Genomic DNA, 26,416 nt, shown 5'->3' on the forward strand with positions numbered 1-26,416 from the left:
CTGTAGCTGGACGCTTCCAAGGGCCCCAGCATTATGATTCCAGGAAACATTGAAGAAAAATCTCGGCCCAGTCGGACAGAAAGCTATTCGGGGGTGAGGAGCAAATAAGAAAAAACAAAAGCACAGTGAAATACATAAATAATTCAATAGCAGAATTCTAAAATAGCCAGAACGACTGCAAGGGCTTAGGTGTGGTCAGAAAATACAAGGGCAATATTTCAATGTTCTGTAATCATTACATGAGCCACATGATCAGATTACAGACTGTTGGGCAGGAAGGCGTTAAATCAAATCCAAAATGTTTGCCCAGTTTGGGTGTTTTATTTGCTGCCAACACCAAAACCAATGTCCACGTCCTTTAACCCAAACAAAAGAATTAAAGTTGGTGTAATCATCAGAAATGGATTATGCAAGTACACGGAGTTCTAGAAAATCAGAGGAAACGTGTACTAATCACACGCGATCGGCTGTAACCTTTTTTTATTGTGACAAAAATTTCAACTTTCAAGCCTTTTAATTATTTTCATTCATCTTATATTTAGCTTAATTTGTACTTCGAGACAAGACGAGCTATCGACTATCAAACACGAAGTAAGTGTAACAATGCGGAAAGCGAGTTTTCTAAAGTGATTATATAATGTCCTAACTTCACAAAGTAGAATCAAAGAATTCCGCATTCAATCCCCATCCTGTCATTTTCACCAATCAAATGGTGTATTTGTGTAGCTGTAATTGAGTTTGTTCTGGAACTGAGCGGAATTTCCGATCTCCTGTCTTAGAGGTGAACAAACTGACAATATGGTGGGAAAAAGGTTAGGAGAGGAGACTGAAGTCTTCCTGTTGCCATAGCCCATAGCGGGCACCTCCGTAACGTGGCTGCATGGTCCAGGAGCCCCCTCACACCACCATGGGTATTTTGCCATGACCGTGTTTGGGGGTTCTCAGAGAAGGAGAGACGTCCATGATGGTCACTCCATGATGGTCAGTCCATGGTCACTCCATGGTCACTCCATGGTCACTCCATGGTCACCCCATGATGGTCACTCCATGATGGTCACTCCATGATGGTCACTCCATGATGGTCACTCCATGATGGCCACCCCATGATGGTCACCCCATGATGGTCACTCCATGATGGTCACTCCATGGTCACTCCATGATGGTCACTCCATGATGGTCACTCCATGATGGTCACTCCATGGTCACTCCATGATGGTCATTCCATGATGGTCACTCCATGATGGTCACTCCATGGTCATTCCATGATGGTCACTCCATGATGGTCACTCCATGGTCCACAGAAGGGTTCCCCCCAGCATTGGCCACTCCCAGGCCTACCCAGCTGCTGTGCACAGCGGCCCCTCACCTTTACCAGACTCGGATCTGCCCATCCTCTGACTGGGTCAAAAGCTCAAACGGGCGGACCGCCATTCTCCTTTGGACAGCAGCCTTGGCAACAACCTGTTACTAGGCAACTGCCTGTTACTAGGCAACTGCCTGTTACTGGGCCTCTGGCAGCTCGCTTCCACCTCCAGAGTTCATCATTTTCAAACTCAAACATTTCGTCAGTGAAGAAATCGGAAAACGAATGACCGCTGGATAATATCGGGCTTGCGGATATTACGGTGCTACGTTGGATTGCAGACCAGAGGGATGACGTTATGTATTTCTCAGGATAATTAACGAGTATGAATTAAAAGCTCACGCCCAGTTCACTATTTTGTTTTGATGAATTTTTCAGTTTCAAAGCTAAATATCGAAACTAGATTTAACCCAAATGCAAATAGTAAAAGACCCGCCAATTAGTGTCATGTGAGAGTACCTTTAAGAAATGGGTGTTTATCAGTGATGTCAGAGAGTGGGTGGAGCTGGGCTGTCTGTCAGCTTTTTACTTTCATTTTAGGCTGTTTGCTGCAGGGTGTGTTTTAGTTTCGTTTTGCAGTGTTGGAGCTGAAGCCAGACACAGCAGCTGTACTGCTGTTCTCTCTGCCATCAAAAGACTATCTCTTGATCATTTGGTGAATTCAGAATTATAAATGTTTTCAGTAGTGACTTTAACCTGATGTGCTTCTGTTAAAGGTTTTGTTTTTAAGTCGTATGGATGTTAAAAGGAAAGCTTACGGATTACTTAGTGTTGTATTCTTTGTGGGTTGTATTTGAATTAATGGTTGCTAAGATGTTCACTGTATGTTTTAAAAAGGTTAACTTGAGTTCACAGAATAAACATTGTTTTGCTTTAAAAAATACTTTTCCATTTCTGCCGTACCACACCTGTAGAGTGGGCCGTGTGCTCCCCATACCACAATCTAGTAAAAGTTGTGGGTCAGGTGACCTCCATGATACACTTTGGGGTTCTCTAAACCCTGGCCCATAACATTAGTCTGAGAGATGTTTGTTTTAGAAGCTGGGCAGAGGCTCCAAAAGCCTCAAAACAGCAGTCAGCAAATAAGCACATCTGTGGTTTATACACAGACTGCCGTCCAGGGTGAGGGCATCATAACAGAACATGTCAGCTCCATAACAAAAATCCCACAGCCCAAAATCAGGAGAGCCTCGAAACTAACCGTACTGTGTACCCAACACCCCCACCGTAATGTGTACCCGGCACCCTCACCGTACTGTATACCCGATCCCTCACCGTACTGTATACCCGGCACCCTCGCCGTACTGTATACCCGATCCCTCGCCGTACTGTATACCTGATCCCTCGCCGTACTGTATACCCGATCCCTCGCCGTACTGTATACCCGATCCCTCACCGTACTGTATACCCGATCCCTCACCGTACTGTATACCCGATCCCTCGCCGTACTGTACACCCGATCCCTCACCGTACTGTATACCCGGCACCCTCACCGTACTGTATACCCGACACCCTCACCGTACTGTATACCCGATCCCTCACCGTACTGTATACCCGATCCCTCACCGTACTGTATACCCGGCACCCTCACCGTACTGTATACCCGATCCCGCACCGTACTGTATACCCGATCCCTCACCGTACTGTATACCCGGCACCCTCACCGTACTGTATACCCGACACCCTCACCGTACTGTATACCCGATCCCTCACTACTGTATACCCGATCCCTCACCGTACTGTGTACCCGATCCCTCACCGTACTGTATACCCGATCCCTCACCGTACTGTATACCCGGCACCCTCAACGTACTGTATACCCGATCCCTCACCGTACTGTATACCCGACACCCTCACCGTACTGTATACCCGATCCCTCACCGTACTGTATACACGATCCCTCACCGTACTGTATACCCGATCCCTCACCGTACTGTATACCCGATCCCTCACCGTACTGTATACCCGATCCCTCACCGTACTGTATACCCGGCACCCTCACCGTACTGTATACCCGACACCCTCACCGTACTGTATACCCGATCCCTCACCGTACTGTATACCCGATCCCTCACCGTACTGTATACCCGATCCCTCACCGTACTGTATACCCGATCCCTCACCGTACTGTATACCCGATCCCTCACCGTACTGTATACCCGATCCCTCACCGTACTGTATACCCGATCCCTCACCGTACTGTATACCCGATCACTCACCGTACTGTATACCCGATCCCTCTCCGTACTGTATACCCGATCCCTCACCGTACTGTATATCTGATCCCTCACCGTACTGTATACCCGATCCCTCACCGTACTGTATACCCGATCCCTCACCGTACTGTATACCCGATCCCTCACCGTACTGTATACCCGGCCCCCTCACCGTACTGTATACCCGATCCCTCACCGTACTGTATACCCGGCACCCTCACCGTACTGTATACCCGATCCCTCACCGTACTGTATACCCGATCCCTCACCGTACGGTATGCCCGATCCCTCACCGTACTGTATACTCGATCCCTCACCGTACTGTATACACGATCCCTCACCGTACTGTATACCCGATCCCTCACCGTACTGTATACCCAGCACCCTCACCGTACTGTATACCCGACACCCTCACCGCACTGTATACCCGATCCCTCACCGTACTGTATACCCGATCCCTCACCGTACTGTATACCCGATCCCTCACCGTACTGTATACCCGATCCCTCACCGTACTGTATACCCGATCCCTCACCGTACTGTATACCCGGCACCCTCACCATACTGTATACCCGATCCCTCACCATACTGTATACCCGATCCCTCACCGTACTGTATACCCGACACCCTCACCGTACTGTATACCCGATCCCTCACCGTACTGTATACCCGATCCCTCACCGTACTGTATACCCGATCCCTCACCGTACTGTATACCCGATCCCTCACCGTACTGTATACCCGATCCCTCACCGTACTGTATACCCGATCCCTCACCGTACTGTATACCCGACACCCTCACCGTACTGTATACCCGATCTCTCACCGTACTGTATACCCGATCCCTCACCGTACTGTATACCCGATCCCTCACCGTACTGTATACCCGATCCCTCACCGTACTGTATACCCGGCACCCTCAACGTACTGTATACCCGATCCCTCACCGTACTGTATACCCGATCCCTCACCGTACTGTATACCCGGCACCCTCAACGTACTGTATACCCAATCCCTCACCGTACTGTATACCCGACACCCTCACCGTACTGTATACCCGATCCCTCACCGTACTGTATACCCGATCCCTCACCGTACGGTATGCCCGATCCCTCACCGTACTGTATACCCGATCCCTCACCGTACTGTATACACGATCCCTCACCGTACTGTATACCCGACACCCTCACCGCACTGTATACCCGATCCCTCACCGCACTGTATACCCGATCCCTCACCATACTGTATACCCGATCCCTCACCGTACTGTATACCCGATCCCTCACCGTACTGTATACCCGATCCCTCACCGTACTGTATACCCGGCACCCTCACCGTACTGTATACCCGATCCCTCACCGTACTGTATACCCGATCCCTCACCGTACTGTATACCCGATCCCTCACCGTACTGTATACCCGATCCCTCACCGTACTGTATACCCGATCCCTCACCGTACTGTATACCCGATCCCTCACCGTACTGTATACCCGACACCCTCACCGTACTGTATACCCGATCTCTCACCGTACTGTATACCCGATCCCTCACCGTACTGTATACCCGATCCCTCACCGTACTGTATACCCGATCCCTCACCGTACTGTATACCCGGCACCCTCAACGTACTGTATACGCGATCCCTCACCGTACTGTATACCCGGCACCCTCAACGTACTGTATACCCAATCCCTCACCGTACTGTATACCCGACACCCTCACCGTACTGTATACCCGATCCCTCACCGTACTGTATACCCGGCACCCTCACCGTACTGTATACCCGACACCCTCACCGTACTGTATACCCGATCCCTCACCGTACTGTATACCCGATCCCTCACCGTACTGTATACCCGATCCCTCACCGTACTGTATACCCGATCCCTCACCGTACTGTATACCCGATCCCTCACCGTACTGTATACCCGATCACTCACCGTACTGTATACCCGATCCCTCACCGTACTGTATACCCGATCCCTCACCGTACTGTATACCCGATCCCTCACCGTACTGTATACCCGATCCCTCACCGTACTGTATACCCGATCCCTCACCGTACTGTATACCCGACACCCTCACCGTACTGTATACCCGATCCCTCACCGTACTGTATACCCGATCCCTCACCGTACTGTATACCCGATCCCTCACCGTACTGTATACCCGATCCCTCACCGTACTGTATACCCGATCCCTCACCGTACTGTATACCCGATCACTCACCGTACTGTATACCCGATCCCTCACCGTACTGTATACCCGATCCCTCACCGTACTGTATACCCGATCCCTCACCGTACTGTATACCCGATCCCTCACCGTACTGTATACCCGACACCCTCACCGTACTGTATACCCGATCCCTCACCGTACTGTATACCCGATCCCTCACCGTACTGTATACCCGATCCCTCACCGTACTGTATACCCGATCCCTCACCGTACTGTATACCCGATCCCTCACCGTACTGTATACCCGATCCCTCACCGTACTGTATACTCGGCCCCCTCACCGTACTGTATACCCGATCCCCCACCGTACTGTATACCCGGCACCCTCACCGTACTGTATACCCGATCCCTCACCGTACTGTATACCCGATCCCTCACCGTACGGTATACCCGATCCCTCACCGTACTGTATACCCGATCCCTCACCGTACTGTATACACGATCCCTCACCGTACTGTATACCCGATCCCTCACCGTACTGTATACACGATCCCTCACCGTACTGTATACCCGGCACCCTCACCGTACTGTATACCCGATCCCTCACCGTACTGTATACCCGATCCCTCACCGTACGGTATGCCCGATCCCTCACCGTACTGTATACCCGATCCCTCACCGTACTGTATACACGATCCCTCACCGTACTGTATACCCGATCCCTCACCGTACTGTATACCCGACACCCTCACCGCACTGTATACCCGATCCCTCACCGCACTGTATACCCGGCACCCTCACCGTACTGTATACCCGATCCCTCACCGTACTGTATACCCGATCCCTCACCGTACTGTATACCCGATCCCTCACCGTACTGTATACCCGATCCCTCACCGTACTGTATACCCGATCCCTCACCGTACTGTATACCCGATCCCTCACCGTACTGTATACCCGACACCCTCACCGTACTGTATACCCGATCTCTCACCGTACTGTATACCCGATCCCTCACCGTACTGTATACCCGATCCCTCACCGTACTGTATACCCGATCCCTCACCGTACTGTATACCCGGCACCCTCAACGTACTGTATACGCGATCCCTCACCGTACTGTATACCCGGCACCCTCAACGTACTGTATACCCAATCCCTCACCGTACTGTATACCCGACACCCTCACCGTACTGTATACCCGATCCCTCACCGTACTGTATACCCGGCACCCTCACCGTACTGTATACCCGACACCCTCACCGTACTGTATACCCGATCCCTCACCGTACTGTATACCCGATCCCTCACCGTACTGTATACCCGATCCCTCACCGTACTGTATACCCGATCCCTCACCGTACTGTATACCCGATCCCTCACCGTACTGTATACCCGATCACTCACCGTACTGTATACCCGATCCCTCTCCGTACTGTATACCCGATCCCTCACCGTACTGTATACCCGATCCCTCACCGTACTGTATACCCGATCCCTCACCGTACTGTATACCCGATCCCTCACCGTACTGTATACCCGATCCCTCACCGTACTGTATACCCGATCCCTCACCGTACTGTATACTCGGCCCCCTCACCGTACTGTATACCCGATCCCCCACCGTACTGTATACCCGGCACCCTCACCGTACTGTATACCCGATCCCTCACCGTACTGTATACCCGATCCCTCACCGTACGGTATACCCGATCCCTCACCGTACTGTTTACCCAGCACCCTCACCGTACTGTATACCCGATCCCTCACCGTACTGTATACCCGATCCCTCACCGTACTGTATACCCGGCACCATCACCATACTGTATACCCGATCCCTCACCGTACTGTATACCCGATCCCTCACCGTACTGTATACCCGATCCCTCACCGTACTGTATACCCGATCCCTCACCGTACTGTATACCCGATCCCTCACCGTACTGTATACCCGATCCCTCACCGTACTGTATCCCCGATCCCTCACCGTACTGTATACCCGATCCCTCACCGTACTGTATACCCGATCCCTCACCGTACTGTATACCCGATCCCTCACCGTACTGAATACCCGATCCCTCACCGTACTGTATACCCGACACCCTCACCGTACTGTATACCCGATCCCTCACCGTACTGTATACCCGACACCCTCAGCGTACTGTATACCCGATCCCTCGCCGTACTGTATACCCGATCCCTCACCGTACTGTATACCCGACACCCTCACCGTACTGTATACCCAATCCCTCACCGTACTGTATACCCGATCCCTCACCGTACTGTATACCCGACACCCTCACCGTACTGTATACCCGATCCCTCACCGTACTGTATACCCGATCCCTCACCGTACTGTATACCCGATCCCTCACCGTACTGTATACCCGATCCCTCACCGTACTGTATACCCGATCCCTCACCGTACTGTATACCCGACACCCTCACCCTACTGTATACCCGATCCCTCACCGTACTGTATACCCGATCGCTCACCGTACTGTATACCCGACACCCTCACCGTACTGTATACCCAAGGTCAGTGCAGACTCGATGGGTTGAATGGCCTCCTTCTGCATTGTAAATTCTATGATTCTTAATGCTCCTGTGCTTTTTTCATCATTTGCTCTTTATTGCAGTGATACCTGATAGGTGAATACAAACTTCAAACTCTCCACTTGTCGATAATGAACCAAAATGTTCAATGTCACTTTGGAAACTTGGTATTTAACGAATGTAATTTAACGATAAGGTTTAATTTTTTCACTCCCAGGATTTGATGAACATTCTTTGGCCAAAGATCGAGATACAGTCAGTGAACAAGATATAGGTATGTAATAGTAAAAACTGCTTTCAGCGTCTTAATCACTCAGAACTTAGAAAAAGTTGGCAAAATGCGGGAGATCAGAAATAAAACCAGAAAACACCTGCTTCATATGAAACAGGGTAAAAGGGAACTTAATTTAAAACTATAAACCCTGAATTGGGAGGGTGTTGGGGCTTTTTCATGGATGCAGAGAATAGGCAACCTGATTTAGTGCAGCCCCAGCTCGCTCAGGTTTACAGCCATAAGCTAACACAAATAATGTGGAGATGCCGGCGTTGGACTGGGGTGAGCACAGTACTGTGCTAACACAAATACACCAATATGCTTCATTTAAGTTCAGGGAGCTTTTGAATATAGAATTCTTAGAAATATATGCAATGTTGCATGACAGAATAACTCACAGGAAGTGTGTAACCTAGGTGTAGCCCTTGTCAAAACTGTAGTCTAATTGGAAATTGAGAGTGCACATTGGTGCAATTGGAAAGGTTGTGAAATTCTTGAGGTGGATTCCACCCATTGCTGTTTTTGTGGACATCCTAATAGCCATTTCAATGAAGCAATCTGCACTCTAAACTACACCTACATTTGCATCCTGGAGAGAGTGGTCAAGTATTCGATTTGTTACCCATCCATGACTGCCACGAAAGCATTTGTCACACAGGCTGATAGAAATATTTTTCTTTCTTACAGAAGAACCAGGTTATCAGAGAACACATGAAGGATCAGGCAGTGCTCTTGCACTGGCTATGGCTGCCAGGCACCAGGCCGAGCAGGACCCAAATGAATAATTGTTTCAGAGACAAAGGACTCAACTTTCCACAGCCATGTCAGCACCAAACTGGAGGTGACTTAAATCAGAAAATCATGGCTAACATTAATTGGTGAAACATCACGTACAATGCAGCAGTGAATGTCGAATGAGCAGCCTGTTGTTCTGAGACACATGGAGAGCTCCATTCAAAATCTACCCAATCCCCATTGTGAGACTTCTGAATGTCAAGAATTCCTTCACCGCCTCATAGTCTGAAAATAATTAAGTGCCTCTATCATAAGTGGTTATCTAGGTTAATAGAGTTGCTCTTTTACCTAACAATTCATCACCAATAATGAAAATTATAGTCAAACTTGGGAAAGGTGCAATGCTTCGATTTTCAAAAATAATTTATAGTTAAGTAGCTTATTAGAACTTAAGTACATTTTATTGGTAAATAATTCTGGGGTCACATCCAAATTTACTTTTAAACTTCAAAAAGAACAATGCTTCTTAACTTGACAAAGAAGTTAAGAATTCAATTGTCAAATCTAATATTTTTATTTATGCCTGTATTTTAGTTTAATTACAGTCTATTTACTATTTTCCTTATTTTGACAATGCTTTGTGTTTTGCTGGAACACTGGTTAATGGGACATTTCTACATTCCACCTGGGCCCTGAAATTATGTGCAGTCTCCCACCATAGCAGGAGCAAAAAAACTCAGGTTGAAATGGGCAAATACTGCCATTTCTCCAGCACTTCCAGTCTCCCACTTAAGTTGTAGCAGAAAACTGGGAAAAATACGGCATAATTTACAGGTCCCTGGTGTCAGCATCAAATATCCTGACCTCAAGTGTGGCAAAGCCCACTGCAGAGTAAAACACCAGCCACACTGCTCCTCCAGTGTTTGAATCTCACCTCAGGGTGACATTTCTATTTCTTTGGTGTTATCTTCTAGTCTTTCCGAATAATTATGAATGTGTCAAATGATTGTTGTTTTGTTCCTCTGCTCACCACCAACTGGGTTGGGATGCTCAAATTAGTTTGTATAAACTTCTCACAGGCAGCAGTGAGAGATTTTAATTTCACAGTTTGAGCTGAATTTAAACTGGGTCCCAGAGAAGAAAGAACATTGAACAAAATCATTGAAACACCAAAGTACTAATTTCCTGTCCCTCCAATACTGTGTGTTATCTGGAGGTGTGCTATTTGACTTGTTTGTTTGTGTATGTACCTGCTGGATGGTTCTTCTTGTGTATAATTTTGTTAGTTCTTGTTTCACAATCATCATAAGACACACTGGAATTAGCATTAAAAATAAGCCTTTAAAAGGAACAAAATGTGAGATGTTTGCTTTATTGATGCTGGTCTTCAAGCTAAGAAACAGCAGAAATTCAAACCACGCAAAGGGTTAGGGAAATTTACTAAACTTTCTGTGGATTCGAATTCCCACACGTCCAGCCCTTATTTTCAACAGGTGGCGAAAATACTTCACAAGTGAGAACTGGTTAAATAACAAAGACAGCTGATGTCATTAGTGCAACAACAAAAAAAATCAGTCATAAACAATTTATTAAGTTATTGTTTTTACTTTTCAGTGAGAAAGGTCCATATTCAGAAACTGCTGTAATTTTGTCACAATATTGGCTGCGGATCTAGGAATATGTTGGGCCTAACATGGCCCACAGCAGATCGCCAGCCCTGTCAAAGACACGGAGAGCATTTTCTAGAAGTAGCTGTAATTAAACCGTTTTTAAGGATATGAATGTTAACACTCTGGTGCTCATTGACTTGCCGCATGATTATGCTTGGGGACAACATTGAAGCCTTCAGCGCTCTGGTAGTTTTTGTGGAACATGGTCCCGTCTTATCAGTAAGTTATTGATGAAAGTCTTTTACCCAAGGTGTTGCCCAAATTCCTTTAGTGTTTGAAAACGGTGGTGATTGAAAGGGAGGTCAGATACATAAACATTTGTAATTTGCAATGGACCATAACTTCCAGCTAGCTTTGCAAAGCGATGGCCCACTGGAATGACAAAACTTTAAAGCACTTACCTGCTCTTGAAAACTGCGATGAAACATCTGATGGTGGGAACTGCTTGGGGCCTGCAAGAGAGTTCCCACTAGCCCAGCATCAGATTCAAGAAGGCCAAGCCCCCATTTCACTGCACTAGCTGCTGTAAAGCAGGTAATCTAAAAGGCCCAGTGCAACTGACAGGCCAGGGAGAAGTGGATGAGATTTGGGTGGTCAGGAAAGTTGGTGGTCGGGAGTGAGGGATGGGAGAGGGTTTGGGGGTCCAGCTGGGATGTAGGAAGATGGGTTGGAGAGGAGAGTCGGGCTGTGGGTTGGATGTGATGGTGAGGGAAATCGGGGAATACCATTGAGGAATCCCATGGGGGTGTGCCCTGGGGGTTTGAGGGTGTGTGGGAGAGTCAGTCCCATGCAGAGATCGGTCTCAGTATTTAAAGTGGTTGGGCAGAGGTTAGAAGAGTTATTATTAGGGTAACCCTGGCAGAGCCATCGAAGGTTAGCGATTTAAATTGCTTTGTTGGATGATTCCCAGCACAGCGCAATTACCCAGGGGAATTTAGTCTTTTGGACAACTGTCTCGAAAATGCTTACCGAAGACATTCCCACCGCTCTGGAGGCAGACAGCTACAGCCCAACGTGACTAAGTCAGTCTTGTATGTCTAATTCATGTGAGGGAGCATTAAATTATAACACTAAGGGCAGCACGGTGGCGCAGTGGGTCTGCACTGCGGCCTCACAGCGCCGAGGTCCCAGGTTCGATCCCGGCTCTGGGTCACAGTCTGTGTGGAGTTTGCACATTCTCCCCATGTCCGCGTGGGTTTCACCCCCACAACCCAAAAATGTGCAAGGTAGGTGGATTGGCCATGCTAAATTGGAAAAAAAATGAATTGGATACTCTAAATTTATTTTTTTTAATTATAACACTTACTCTACATCAACACACAAATTGTATTTATATAGCATCTTTAACCAAACCGGGTGTCCCAAAGTGTCTTTGCAGAATAATTATATCACAAAATGTGACACTGAGTCACCTAAGGAAATATTAGTTCAGATAACCAAATCTCAATCAAGCTGGTAAGTTTTAAGAGGAGTTTAAAAAGGGGGAAATCAAAGCGGAGGCACAGAGATTCAGGAAGTATCGTTTCGTTACTTATGAACATAACAATAGTGGCATCACAATTTTTTAAGCTTCATAGAAATCAGAAGATTACCCTTTCAGAATGTTCCTTCAGAAGGTTTCTCAGTGAGCGCATCGCAAGAGATTTTACAAATTTTCCAAAGAAACAATTGAGACATTCAATAAAGTTGCCACAATACTTTTATTTATTGAAAGAGCAGAAACAATTGGCGAACATAGTCATTCCATATACTGTAAAATAACAGATTAAGTATCCATAATAACTGTCTTCACAGTAAATTATCTTGTACAATTAAATCAAGAGTTAATAACCAGAACTAGGCAACTATACAAGGAGCGACAAACTGCTCAAAAACTAACAACATGCATTCATTCAAGTCAGCAGCGAAACCAGACACATTTTTTGTGCTTGTTTTAAGAAATGTGAGTTTATGTAAAACTAAACCCTGAGGAAATATTTAAAAACCTTGGAAAAATGCATAGGGATTATTTTGTCTCCCAATGAGTCACATCACATCAGGAATGCTACAAAATCAGACCGTATAAAATAAATTATGTTTGTGGCTAATAATTCATTCATTTACTGCCAAGGAAAATACAAAAACTATAACTATCTCTGAAAGCTTTCAGATTTCCAATCGAATGCTTCCTGTAAGAACATTTCATATTCTTACAGGAATATTTCTTCAATATTTTTCCATATATGAAGATGATTTACTGGACAGAAAATATTTAGTTGGTGTGTTTATCCTAATCATTAAAAACTCAATCAGAGAACGAGAAGTCAGCGAAAAAAATATATCAACTGTGTACTGCGCAATGGACTATTAATAGAGTTCTAACCAAGCTGAGCACACAGTGTTACAACACAAGGTCAGTAGTGATACCAGTTTGGACTAATGTTTGACTAACTTGGGGAATAAAAAGGGAAGTTTGCTGTAAAGCAAAATATTTCCAAAAATGTGGTTGCGAATTGGATGTATTTTCTATTCTGGCAGCAGTTTGAAAATATAACCATGGTGTACAGTGTACTAGCACCAATATCAAGCACTGCTTTCCATTTGCTTCCCTTTAAAATAATTTACAGCGACAATCGGTTGTGACAAAAATATTCTTTGAATTTGCGGTGAATGGACGGACACATTTAATAGTGCTACATGTCACCTTTTCAAAAACATCACTGGCAAATAGTGCAAAGGTTCACTCTCTTCCCTTTTGATTGCATGACAAGTGAATAACTTACAGGAATGTGACAGCACTAAATCAGTAATCAACACCCCTGTACCAGTTTGGAATATGAAACGGAGGAACAGCACATGACCAAGGCAGCAATTCAATGAGGTTGATTTTAATCCTTAAGCAGGGAATGTAATATGTAATGAGAGACCAATGTTTGATGTTGGAGTATTTTAACTCCAGATTGGTTACCAACGCTCAAAGTGAACTGAAACCAGTATCCAGGAGAGGACATTCAGACACTGACCAGCACCACAGGGTGGCTTACCAGCAAAACAAGTCACGTGTAGGCAGGGGAGCAGCAACTTTCTGTATGGGGCCTCGAGGAGAACTCCTACTCTTCCTGGCCCGACAAAGGGACAATTTGACACTTGCACGCAGGACCTGATTTCACCTGGTGGAAAAGTCCCAGCGGCTGCCCTGCTCAGACATGGGTTAAAACTGATATAACAGGACTTCAATTTGAGGTTCCAACCTGCTTCCAGTGGGTACCTTATCAACCAGACTACAGTGAAGTTAAATTGGTGGTCAGAACACGTCAACCAGCAATGGATGAACGCTCCATTTTAAATGTCACCTCACCTGTTCCTCCCAGGCTTGGTGGGTTCAAATCCATTCTAATGTCTTTTTGTGTCTGGGTCCAACACCAACTCATAGTTCTGATAATTATGTTTTATTAGTTTTGAGAGATAAACTACGCTAATTAACCTAAGCACAAAGACCCATCTGAAGGTGTGAATTCTCTCCACCTCATCAGTAGAAATTATAAATAGTTTTTTAGTTAGTGCATGGGTTTGTAAGTGTGCAACTTAGATAAGGGGAAAATAACATTTTAACAAAAGATAGCACAACAGCTTCTTGATTCATAGACACAAACAATAAAACTGGTTTTACTTTCTGAATATTTATGCACCGCATTTTGTAATTTTACATCTACTTTCAGAAAGATAGCGCCAAATTTTTACATGAATATCATTCTCCCATCAAACTCCTGGAATCATTCACAACTCAGTTAACCTTTCTATTACTCAGTTCTGCTTTAAGACATGTGAATTATTTCATAAAATTCAACAGCAGCTTGAATTTATTTGGCATCTTTAAGATGGAAAAACGTCACAAGATGTTTCACAAAACCCTAATCAAACAAGCATTGGCGCAATCTACAAAGAAACATCAGATGATCAAAGTAGATTGATAAGAGGTTCTTAAATGAAAAGGTGCAGAGGTTTGGGGAAGGAAAGCTGGAGTTAAGGTTACCTTCTCTGTCCCAACGGTTACTGGTCATGGAGATGGATATGGGGTTATCATAGAATTTACAGTGCAGAGGAAGGCCATTCGGCCCATCGGGTCTGCACCGGCCCTTGGAAAGAGCACCCGACTTAAGCCCACGCCTCCACCCCATCCCAGTAATTCAGCAACCCCACTTAAACCTTTTTGGACACTAAGGGCAATTTAGCATGGCAAATCCACCTAACCTGCACACCTTTGGACTGTGGGAGGAACAAGGGAGACATAGCAGAGGAAGTGATTGGACAAATCAACAGCTATAGGAGAAAACAAATGGAGGGAGAGAGATTATAGCAGAGAGTTTGAAAGCGTATTTGGAAGTGACTTTTTCAAAAGGAGCAAAGAGAGTTGTCGAGTGTCAATTATGATCCGGGAAAGGTTGAGTCGGGAAAGGTTGATCCAGCGCAGTGAGACTGATCTTTCTGATTATTAGTGTGCACCAATAAATCCAGTCCAGTAGCAGAAGGATGGATGGAGTCAACATTAATGAATAGCATGAGGAATGAGGCAACAATGGAGCTGAACCCAGACCAGGGTAGAACAGGAGAAAAAGATTGGCGATACCTTAGCATCGAGTGAAAAATTCTTGGTAAGGGAGGAGGGCATTTCAGACTCCAAGGCAGGTCAGAAAACTGGATTGAAAATGACCCGTCAGGCAGGACATTGAAAATGACCCGTCAGGCAGGACATTGAAAATGACCCGTCAGGCAGGACATTCTCTGTAGAAGGCAGTGGAAGTCACGATAAGATCCAGAATCCACCCGAGAAGGTGGATTTCAATACAGGACCTACAGCAAAAATAAAGCTGAGAAGCCACGAAGGTGAAGTGAGATGGAGGGGTTGTAGGATAGAAACGGTTACCTTAAAGCAACTGAGTAGCAGAGCGGGCCAGAGGAGCAGAATCTTAGTCCAGGTCAAAACACAGTCTTGATGTCAGGAGAATCTAGGAAGTCAAGTTTGAGCAGAGCAGCATTGAAAAGAGCAGTGAAAACAATGAACAATTTCAACTTGTGTGAATTTATTTTACACATAGTTAACATTTGCAGCATTAAACACATTTGATTCATAAATAAAGACAGTTTCTTACCAAATTGGAAGGAAGTTTCTACTGTGCAGGATGTAACCCCCAGCAAATCTGCACCTTTGAAAGGTACATTTTGCTGCATTTATTTAATGCCAATATTATGCTGCTCATATAATTTCACAATTATTTACATTATTAATGGATTTTACCAAATCATAAATTTGTTACCTTCCCTAATATCAAAATACAAAAAAATTGAAAGAGACGGGTACACTTTTTTTTTTTTAATATCGTTAACCATTTAGAACTACATGTGAATCTATACAGAAATTTCAGGAGATAAGTTAGGAAGGTGAACATTGTTCGATAAGGCTGTCAGTAATGTAAATACAATGGAGGATTTTTTCATAGTATCGTTTTTCATCTGAATAATTTACTGTCCAGGCAACCACTTCAACCCCTCTCTCAGCCCAGAACCGGATGTAGTCCCTGTGAAAAGTGAAAATTGGAAAGTTCAATATAAATTGACACGGCCACGTTTTAAAACAAAGATATCTTGCTTTGCTCGACCGGAATATAGCTTAAGCAGCATTTCTTCAATTTCTCAGTTCTATGCTACACACGATACTCGTTTAATATAGTTTGGGGAGTTTCATTACTTTAACGATGCTATATTTGTTGTTGTAAAAAGGGGAAGCTAAAATTGGCTGCAACATCATATTCTTAATGCTAGCATCATACAATTGCCCAACCATGGGAAAGGGGGGGCGGGGCAGAGGGGGAGGAGGGGCAGGGCAGGAGGGGGAGGGGGGACGGGGCCGGGGCCGAGGGGGGCCGGGGCCGAGGGGGGCCGGGGCCGAGGGGGGCCGGGGCCGAGGGGGGCCGGGGCCGAGGGGGGCGGGGCCGAGGGGGGTGGGGCCGAGGGGGGCGGGGCCGAGGGGGGCGGGGCCGAGGGGGGCGGGGCCGAGGGGGGCGGGGCCGAGGGGGGCGGGGCCGAGGGGGCGGGGCCGAGGGGGCGGGGCCGAGGGGGCGGGGCCGAGGGGGCGGGGCCGAGGGGGCGGGGCCGAGGGGGCGGGGCCGAGGGGGCGGGGCCGCCGAGGGGGCGGGGCGGCCGAGGGGGCGGGGCGGCCGAGGGGGCGGGGCGGCCGAGGGGGGGGGCCGAGGGGGGGGGGCCGAGGGGGGGGGGGGCGAGGGGGCGGGGCCGGGGCCGAGGGGGGCGGGGCCGAGGGGGGCGGGGCCGAGGGGGGACGGGGGCGGGGCCGAGGGGGGACGGGGCGGGGCCGAGGGGGGACGGGGCGGGGCCGAGGGGGGACGGGGCGGGGCCGAGGGGGGCGGGGCCGAGGGGGGACGGGGGCGGGGCCGAGGGGGGACGGGACCGAGGGGGGACGGGGCGGGACCGAGGGGGGGCGGGGCGGGGCGGGGCGGAGCGGGGCGGGGGCGGGGCGGGGGCGGGAAGGGGCGGCCCGGAGTGGGGAAGGGGCGGCCCGGAGTGGGGAAGGGGCGGCCCGGAGTGGGGAAGGGGCGGCCCGGAGTGGGGAAGGGGCGGCCCGGAGTGGGGAAGGGGCGGCCCGGAGTGGGGAAGGGGCGGCCCGGAGTGGGGAAGGGGCGGCCCGGAGTGGGGAAGGGGCGGCCCGGAGTGGGGAAGGGGCGGGACGGAGTGGGGAAGGGGCGGCCCGGAGTGGGGAAGGGGCGGCCCGGAGTGGGGAAGGGGCGGCCCGGAGTGGGGAAGGGGCGGCCCGGAGTGGGGAAGGGGCGGCCCGGAGTGGGGAAGGGGCGGCCCGGAGTGGGGAAGGGGCGGCCCGGAGTGGGGAAGGGGCGGCCCGGAGTGGGGAAGGGGCGGCCCGGAGTGGGGAAGGGGCGGCCCGGAGTGGGGAAGGGGCGGCCCGGAGTGGGGAAGGGGCGGCCCGGAGTGGGGAAGGGGCGGCCCGGAGTGGGGAAGGGGCGGCCCGGAGTGGGGAAGGGGCGGCCCGGAGTGGGGAAGGGGCGGCCCGGAGTGGGGAAGGGGCGGCCCGGAGTGGGGAAGGGGCGGCCCGGAGTGGGGAAGGGGCGGCCCGGAGTGGGGAAGGGGCGGCCCGGAGTGGGGAAGGGGCGGCCCGGAGTGGGGAAGGGGCGGCCCGGAGTGGGGAAGGGGCGGCCCGGAGTGGGGAAGGGGCGGCCCGGAGTGGGGAAGGGGCGGCCCGGAGTGGGGAAGGGGCGGCCCGGAGTGGGGAAGGGGCGGCCCGGAGTGGGGAAGGGGCGGCCCGGAGTGGGGAAGGGGCGGCCCGGAGTGGGGAAGGGGCGGCCCGGAGTGGGGAAGGGGCGGCCCGGAGTGGGGAAGGGGCGGCCCGGAGTGGGGAAGGGGCGGCCCGGAGTGGGGAAGGGGCGGCCCGGAGTGGGGAAGGGGCGGCCCGGAGTGGGGAAGGGGCGGCCCGGAGTGGGGAAGGGGCGGCCCGGAGTGGGGAAGGGGCGGCCCGGAGTGGGGAAGGGGCGGCCCGGAGTGGGGAAGGGGCGGCCCGGAGTGGGGAAGGGGCGGCCCGGAGTGGGGAAGGGGCGGCCCGGAGTGGGGAAGGGGCGGCCCGGAGTGGGGAAGGGGCGGCCCGGAGTGGGGAAGGGGCGGCCCGGAGTGGGGAAGGGGCGGCCCGGAGTGGGGAAGGGGCGGGGCAGTGGGGAAGGGGCGGCGCAGAGTGGGGAAGGGGTGGGTCAGTGGGGAAGGGGCAGCGCGGAGTGGGGAAGGGGCAGCGCGGAGTGGGGAAGGGGCAGCGCGGAGTGGGGAAGGGGCAGCGCGGAGTGGGGAAGGGGCAGCGCGGAGTGGGGAAGGGGCAGCGCGGAGTGGGGAAGGGGCAGCGCGGAGTGGGGAAGGGGCAGCGCGGAGTGGGGAAGGGGCAGCGCGGAGTGGGGAAGGGGCAGCGCGGAGTGGGGAAGGGGCAGCGCGGAGTGGGGAAGGGGCAGCGCGGAGTGGGGAAGGGGCAGCGCGGAGTGGGGAAGGGGCAGCGCGGAGTGGGGAAGGGGCAGCGCGGAGTGGGGAAGGGGCAGCGCGGAGTGGGGAAGGGGCAGCGCGGAGTGGGGAAGGGGCGGGGCAGAGTGGGGGAGGGGCGGGGCAGAGTGGGGAAGGGGCGGGGCAGAGTGGGGAAGGGGCGGCGCAGAGTGGGGAAGGGGCGGCGCAGAGTGGGGAAGGGGCGGCGCAGAGTGGGGAAGGGGCGGCGCAGAGTGGGGAAGGGGCGGCGCAGAGTGGGGAAGGGGCGGCGCAGAGTGGGGAAGGGGCGGCGCAGAGTGGGGAAGGGGCGGCGCAGAGTGGGGAAGGGGCGGCGCAGAGTGGGGAAGGGGCGGCGCAGAGTGGGGAAGGGGCGGCGCAGAGTGGGGAAGGGGCGGCGCAGAGTGGGGAAGGGGCGGCGCAGAGTGGGGAAGGGGCGGCGCAGAGTGGGGAAGGGGCGGCGCAGAGTGGGGAAGGGGCGGCGCAGAGTGGGGAAGGGGCGGCGCAGAGTGGGGAAGGGGCGGCGCAGAGTGGGGAAGGGGCGGCGCAGAGTGGGGAAGGGGCGGCGCAGAGTGGGGAAGGGGCGGCGCAGAGTGGGGAAGGGGCGGCGCAGAGTGGGGAAGGGGCGGCGCAGAGTGGGGAAGGGGCGGCGCAGAGTGGGGAAGGGGCGGCGCAGAGTGGGGAAGGGGCGGCGCAGAGTGGGGAAGGGGCGGCGCAGAGTGGGGAAGGGGCGGCGCAGAGTGGGGAAGGGGCGGCGCAGAGTGGGGAAGGGGCGGCGCAGAGTGGGGAAGGGGCGGCGCAGAGTGGGGAAGGGGCGGCGCAGAGTGGGGAAGGGGCGGCGCAGAGTGGGGAAGGGGCGGCGCAGAGTGGGGAAGGGGCGGCGCAGAGTGGGGAAGGGGCGGCGCAGAGTGGGGAAGGGGCGGCGCAGAGTGGGGAAGGGGCGGCGCAGAGTGGGGAAGGGGCGGCGCAGAGTGGGGAAGGGGCGGCGCAGAGTGGGGAAGGGGCGGCGCAGAGTGGGGAAGGGGCGGCGCAGAGTGGGGAAGGGGCGGCGCAGAGTGGGGAAGGGGCGGGGCGGAGTGGGGAAAGGGCGGGGCATTGTTCCCCTCCTGTGCTCTCGTGATCTCTGTTCGCGAGGAAATAGTTTATCTTCATTTAAAGGCAGTAGGGTGGCACAGTGGTCCGCACTGCTGTCTCACAGTGCCAGGGACCCGGGTTAACACTGCTGTCTCACAGTGCCAGGGACCCGGGTTAACACTGCTGTCTCACAGCGCCAGGGACCCGGGTTAACACTGCAGTCTCACAGCGCCAGGGACCCGGGTTAACCCTGCTGTCTCACAGTGCCAGGGACCCGGGTTAACACTGCTGTCTCACAGTGCCAGGGACCCGGGTTAACACTGCTGTCTCACAGTGCCAGGGACCCGGGTTAACACTGCTGTCTCACAGTGCCAGGGACCAGGGTTAACACTGCTGTCTCACAGTGCCAGGGACCCGGGTTAACCCTGCTGTCTCACAGTGCCAGGGACCCGAGTTAACACTGCTGTCTCACAGTGCCAGGGACCCTGGTTAACACTGCTGTCTCACAGTGCCAGGGATCCGGGTTAACACTGCTGTCTCACAGTGCCAGGGACCCTGGTTAACACTGCTGTCTCACAGTGCCAGGGACCCGGGTTAACCCTGCTGTCTCACAGCGCCAGGGACCCGGGTTAACACTGCTGTCTCACAGCACCAGGGACCCGGGTTAACACTGCTGTCTCTCAGTGCCAGGGATCCGGGTTAACACTGCTGTCTCACAGAGCCAGGGACCCGGGTTAACACTGCTGTCTCACAGTGCCAGGGACCCGGGTTAACCCTGCTGTCTCACAGCGCCAGGGACCCGGGTTAACACTGCTGTCTCACAGTGCCAGGGACCCGGGTTAACCCTACTGTCTCACAGCGCCAGGGACCCGGGTTAACACTGCTGTCTCACAGCGCCAGGGACCCGGGTTAACACTGCTGTCTCACAGTGCCAGGGACCCGGGTTAACACTGCTGTCTCACAGTGCCAGGGACCCTGGTTAACACTGCTGTCTCACAGTGCCAGGGACCCTGGTTAACACTGCTGTCTCACAGTGCCAGGGATCCGGGTTAACACTGCTGTCTCACAGTGCCAGGGATCCGGGTTAACACTGCTGTCTCACAGTGCCAGGGACCCGGGTTAACACTGCTGTCTCACAGAGCCAGGGATCCGGGTTAACACTGCTGTCTCACAGTGCCAGGGACCCGGGTTAACACTGCTGTCTCACAGTGCCAGGGATCCGGATTAACGCTGCTGTCTCACAGTGCCAGGGACCCGGGTTAACCCTGCTGCCTCACAGTGCCAGGGATCCGGATTAACGCTGCTGTCTCAGTGCCAGGGACCCGGGTTAGCACTGCTGTCTCACAGAGCCAGGGACCTGGGTTAACACTGCTGTCTCACAGTGCCAGGGACCCAGCTTAACACTGCTGTCTCACAGTGCCAGGGACCCGGGTTAACACCGCTGTCTCACAATCCCAGGGACCCGGGTTAACACTGCTGTCTCACAGTGCCAGAGTCCCGGGTTAACACTGCTGCCTCACAGTGCCAGGGACCCAGCTTAACACTGCTGTCTCGCAGTGCCAGGGACCCGGGTTAACACTGCTGTCTCAGTGCCAGGGACCCAGCTTAACACTGCTGTCTCGCAGTGCCAGGGACCCGGGTTAACACTGCTGTCTCACAGTGCCAGGGACCCAGCTTAACACTGCTGTCTCGCAGTGCCAGGGACCCAGCTTAACACTGCTGTCTCGCAGTGCCAGGGACCCGGGTTAACACTGCTGTCTCACAGTGCCAGGGACCCGGGTTAACACTGCTGTCTCACAGTGCCAAGGACCCGGGTTAACACTGCTGTCTCACAGTGCCAGGGACCCGGGTTAACACTGCTGTCTCACAGTGCCAGGGACCCGGGTTAACACTGCTGCCTCACAGTGCCAGGGACCCGGGTTAACACTGCTGTCTCACAGTGCCAGGGACCCGGGTTAACACTGCTGTCTCACAGTGCCAGGGACCCAGCTTAACACTGCTGTCTCACAGTGCCAGGGACCCGGCTTAACACTGCTGTCTCGCAGTGCCAGGGACCCGGGTTAACACTGCTGTCTCACAGTGCCAGGGACCCAGGTTGACACTGCTGTCTCACAGTGCCAGGGACCCAGGTTAACACTGCTGTCTCAGTGCCAGGGACCCAGGTTAACACTGCTGTCTCACAGTGCCAGGGACCCGGGTTAACACTGCTGCCTCACAGTGCCAGGGACCCGGGTTAACACTGCTGTCTCACAGTGCCAGGGACCCGGGTTAACACTGCTGTCTCACAGTGCCAGGGACCCGGGTTAACACTGCTGTCTCACAGAGCCAGGAACCCGGATTAACCCTGCTGTCTCAGTGCCAGGGACCCAGGTTAACACTGCTGTCTCACAGTGCCAGGGACCCGGGTTAACACTGCTGTCTCACAGTGCCAGGGACCCGGGTTAACACTGCTGTCTCAGTGCCAGGGACCCAGGTTAACACTGCTGTCTCACAGTGCCAGGGACCCAACTTAACACTGCTGTCTCACAGTGCCAGGGACCCGGGTTAACACTGCTGTCTCACAGTGCCAGGGACCCGGGTTAACACTGCTGTCTCACAGTGCCAGGGACCCGGGTTAACACTGCTGTCTCACAGTGCCAGGGACCCGGGTTAACACTGCTGTCTCACAGTGCCAGGGACCCGGGTTAACACTGCTGTCTCACACTGCCAGGGACCCAGATTAACACTGCTGTCTCGCAGTGCCAGGGACCCGGGTTAACACTGCTGTCTCACAGTGCCAGGAGCCCGGTTAACACTGCTGTCTCACAGTGCCAGGGACCCAACTTAACACTGCTGTCTCGCAGTGCCAGGGACCCGGGTTAACACTGCTGTCTCACAGTGCCAGGGACCCGGGTTAACACTGCTGTCTCACAGTGCCAGGGACCCAGCTTAACACTGCTGTCTCGCAGTGCCAGGGACCCGGGTTAACACTGCTGTCTCACAGTGCCAGGGACCCAGGTTAACACTGCTGTCTCACAGTGCCAGGGACCCGGGTTAACACTGCTGTCTCACAGTGCCAGGGACCCGGGTTAACACTGCTGTCTCACACTGCCAGGGACGCAGATTAACACTGCTGTCTCGCAGTGCCAGGGACCCGGGTTAACCCTGCTGCCTCACAGTGCCAGGGATCCGGATTAACCCTGCTGTCTCACAGTGCCAGGGACCCGGGTTAGCACTGCTGTCTCACAGAGCCAGGGACCTGGGTTAACACTGCTGTCTCAGTGCCAGGGACCCAGCTACACACTGCTGTCTCACAGTGCCAGGGACCCGGGTTAACACCGCTGTCTCACAATCCCAGGGACCCGGGTTAACACTGCTGTCTCACAGTGCCAGAGTCCCGGGTTAACACTGCTGCCTCACAGTGCCAGGGACCCAGCTTAACACTGCTGTCTCGCAGTGCCAGGGACCCGGGTTAACACTGCTGTCTCACAGTGCCAGGGACCCGGGTTAACACTGCTGTCTCACAGTGCCAGGGACCCAGCTTAACACTGCTGTCTCGCAGTGCCAGGGACCCAGCTTAACACTGCTGTCTCGCAGTGCCAGGGACCCGGGTTAACACTGCTGTCTCACAGTGCCAGGGACCCAGCTTAACAATGCTGTCTCGCAGTGCCAGGGACCCGGGTTAACACTGCTGTCTCACAGTGCCAGGGACCCGGGTTAACACTGCTGTCTCACAGTGCCAGGGACCCGGGTTAACACTGCTGTCTCACAGTGCCAGGGACCCTGGTTAACACAGCTGTCTCACAATCCCAGGGACCCGGGTTAACACTGCTGTGTCACAGTGCCAGAGTCCCGGGTTAACACTGCTGCCTCACAGTGCCAGGGACCCAGCTTAACACTGCTGTCTCACAGTGCCAGGGACCCGGCTTAACACTGCTGTCTCGCAGTGCCAGGAACCCGGGTTAACACTGCTGTCTCACAGAGCCAGGAACCCGGATTAACACTGCTGTCTCACAGTGCCAGGGACCCGGGTTAACACTGCTGTCTCACAGTGCCAGGGACCCGGGTTAACACTGCTGTCTCACAGTGCCAGGGACCCGGGTTAACACCGCTGTCTCACAGTGCCAGGGTCCCGGGTTAACACTGCTGTCTCACAGTGCCAGGGACCCGGGTTAACACTGCTGTCTCACAGTGCCAGGGACCCGGGTTAACACTGCTGTCTCACAGTGCCAGGGACCCGGGTTAACACTGCTGTCTCACAGAGCCAGGAAGCCGGATTAACCCTGCTGTCTCAGTGCCAGGGACCCAGGTTAACACTGCTGTCTCACAGTGCCAGGGACCCGGGTTAACACTGCTGTCTCACAGAGCCAGGAAGCCGGATTAACCCTGCTGTCTCAGTGCCAGGGACCCAGGTTAACACTGCTGTCTCACAGTGCCAGGGACCCGGGTTAACACTGCTGTCTCACAGTGCCAGGGACCCGGGTTAACACTGCTGTCTCAGTGCCAGGGACCCAGGTTAACACTGCTGTCTCACAGTGCCAGGGACCCAGGTTAACACTGCTGTCTCACAGTGCCAGTGACCCGGGTTAACACTGCTGCCTCACAGTGCCAGGGACCCGGGTTAACACTGCTGTCTCACAGTGCCAGGGGCCCGGTTAACACTGCTGTCTCACAGTGCCAGGGACCCAGCTTAACACTGCTGTCTCGCAGTGCCAGGGACCCGGGTTAACACTGCTGTCTCACAGTGCCAGGGACCCAGGTTAACACTGCTGTCTCACAGTGCCAGGGACCCAACTTAACACTGCTGTCTCGCAGTGCCAGGGACCCGGGTTAACACTGCTGTCTCACAGTGCCAGGGACCCGGGTTAACACTGCTGTCTCACAGTGCCAGGGACCCAGCTTAACACTGCTGTCTCGCAGTGCCAGGGACCCGGGTTAACACTGCTGTCTCAGTGCCAGGGACCCAGGTTAACACTGCTGTCTCACAGTGCCAGGGACCCGGGTTAACACTGCTGTCTCACAGTGCCAGGGACCCGGGTTAACACTGCTGTCTCACACTGCCAGGGACCCAGATTAACACTGCTGTCTCGCAGTGCAAGGGTCCCGGGTTAGCACTGCTGTCTCACAGAGCCAGGGACCCGGGTTAACACTGCTGTCTCACAGTGCCAGGGACCCGGGTTAACACTGCTGTCTCAGTGCCAGGGACCCGGGTCAACACTGCTGTCTCACAGTGCCAGGGACCCGGGTTAGCACTGCTGTCTCAGAGAGCCAGGGACCCGGATTAACACTGCTGTCTCACAGTGCCAGGGACCCGGGTTAACACTGCTGTCTCACATCGCCAGGTACCCGGGTTAACACTTCGATCTCACAGTGCCAGGGACCCGGGTTAACACTGCTGTCTCACAGAGCCAGAGACCCGGGTTAACAATTCTGGAAAGTGTGAAAATAGATAAGTCCCCTGGGCCTGATGGGATTTATCCTAGGATTCTCCGCTTGTTCAAGAAGGGGAGTAAAGACAACCCCGGTAACTATAGACCAGTGAGCCTTAATTCTGTGTTGGGCAAAATCTTGGAAAGGTTTAGAAGAGATACGGTGTATAATCATCTGGAAAGGAATAATTTGATTAGACATAGTCAACACGTTTTTGTGAAGGGTAGGTCGTGCCTCACAAATCTTATTGAGTTCTTTGAGAAGGTGACCAAACAGGTGGATGAGGGTAAAGCAGTTGATGTGGTGTATATGGATTTCAGTAAAGCATTTGATAAGGTTCCCCACGGTAGGCTACTGCAGAAAATACGGAAGCATGGGATTCAGGGAAATTTAGCAGTTTGGATCAGAAATTGGCTAGCTGGAAGAAGACAAAGTGTGGTGGTTGATGGGAAGTGTTCAGACTGGTGTCCAGTTACTAGTGGTGTACCACAAGGGTCTGTTTTGGGGCCACGGCTGTTTGTCATTTTTATAAATGACCTGGAGGAGGGCGTAGAAGGATGGGTGAGTAAATTTGCAGATGACACTAAAGTCGGTGGAGTTGTGGACAGTGCGGAAGGATGTTACGAGTTACAGAGGGACATAGATAAGCTGCAGCGCTGGGCTGAGAGGTGGCAAATGGAGTTTAATGCAGAAAAGTGTGAGGTGATTCATTTTGGAATGAATAACAGGAAACCAGAGTACTGGGCTAATGGTAAGATTCTTGGCAGTGTGGATGAGCAGAGAGATCTCGGTGTCCATGTACATAGATCCCTGAAAGTTGCCACCCAGGTTGAGAGGGTTGTTAAGAAGGCGTACGGTGTGTTAGCTTTTATTGGTAGAGGGATTGAGTTTCGGGGCCATGAGGTCATGTTGCAGCTGTACAAA

At 52.8% G+C, this 26,416-nt stretch overlaps 2 protein-coding genes across 8 annotated transcripts in view; one reads left to right on the forward strand and one right to left on the reverse strand.

The window, feature by feature from the left end:
* Positions 1 to 10,679, forward strand: part of tmc5 (transmembrane channel like 5) — a 266,568-nt gene extending 255,889 nt beyond the window's left edge. For all 5 annotated transcript variants that reach the window (XM_072481874.1, XM_072481877.1, XM_072481878.1 and 2 more), the window contains 3 exons: positions 543 to 591; positions 8,532 to 8,588; positions 9,276 to 10,679. In XM_072481874.1, the coding sequence (XP_072337975.1) occupies positions 543 to 591; positions 8,532 to 8,588; positions 9,276 to 9,373 (204 nt within the window). In that variant the 3' untranslated portion in view covers positions 9,374 to 10,679. The remainder of the gene's footprint in view (positions 1 to 542; positions 592 to 8,531; positions 8,589 to 9,275) is intronic.
* Positions 10,680 to 12,674: 1,995 nt separating this feature from the next.
* gde1 (glycerophosphodiester phosphodiesterase 1) overlaps positions 12,675 to 26,416 on the reverse strand; it is a 48,361-nt gene continuing 34,619 nt past the window's right edge. For 2 of the 3 annotated variants that reach the window (XR_011935898.1, XM_072481879.1), the window contains one exon: positions 12,675 to 16,548. Coding sequence is in view for 1 of the 3 variants with exons in the window: in XM_072481879.1 (XP_072337980.1) it covers positions 16,404 to 16,548 (145 nt within the window). In the remaining 2 variants the exon portion in view is untranslated. The remainder of the gene's footprint in view (positions 16,549 to 26,416) is intronic. The other variant, XR_011935897.1, reaches the window with a different exon arrangement.

Source organism: Scyliorhinus torazame, chromosome 17 (genome assembly GCF_047496885.1).
Source record: "Scyliorhinus torazame isolate Kashiwa2021f chromosome 17, sScyTor2.1, whole genome shotgun sequence".
Taxonomy (NCBI): domain Eukaryota; kingdom Metazoa; phylum Chordata; class Chondrichthyes; order Carcharhiniformes; family Scyliorhinidae; genus Scyliorhinus; species Scyliorhinus torazame.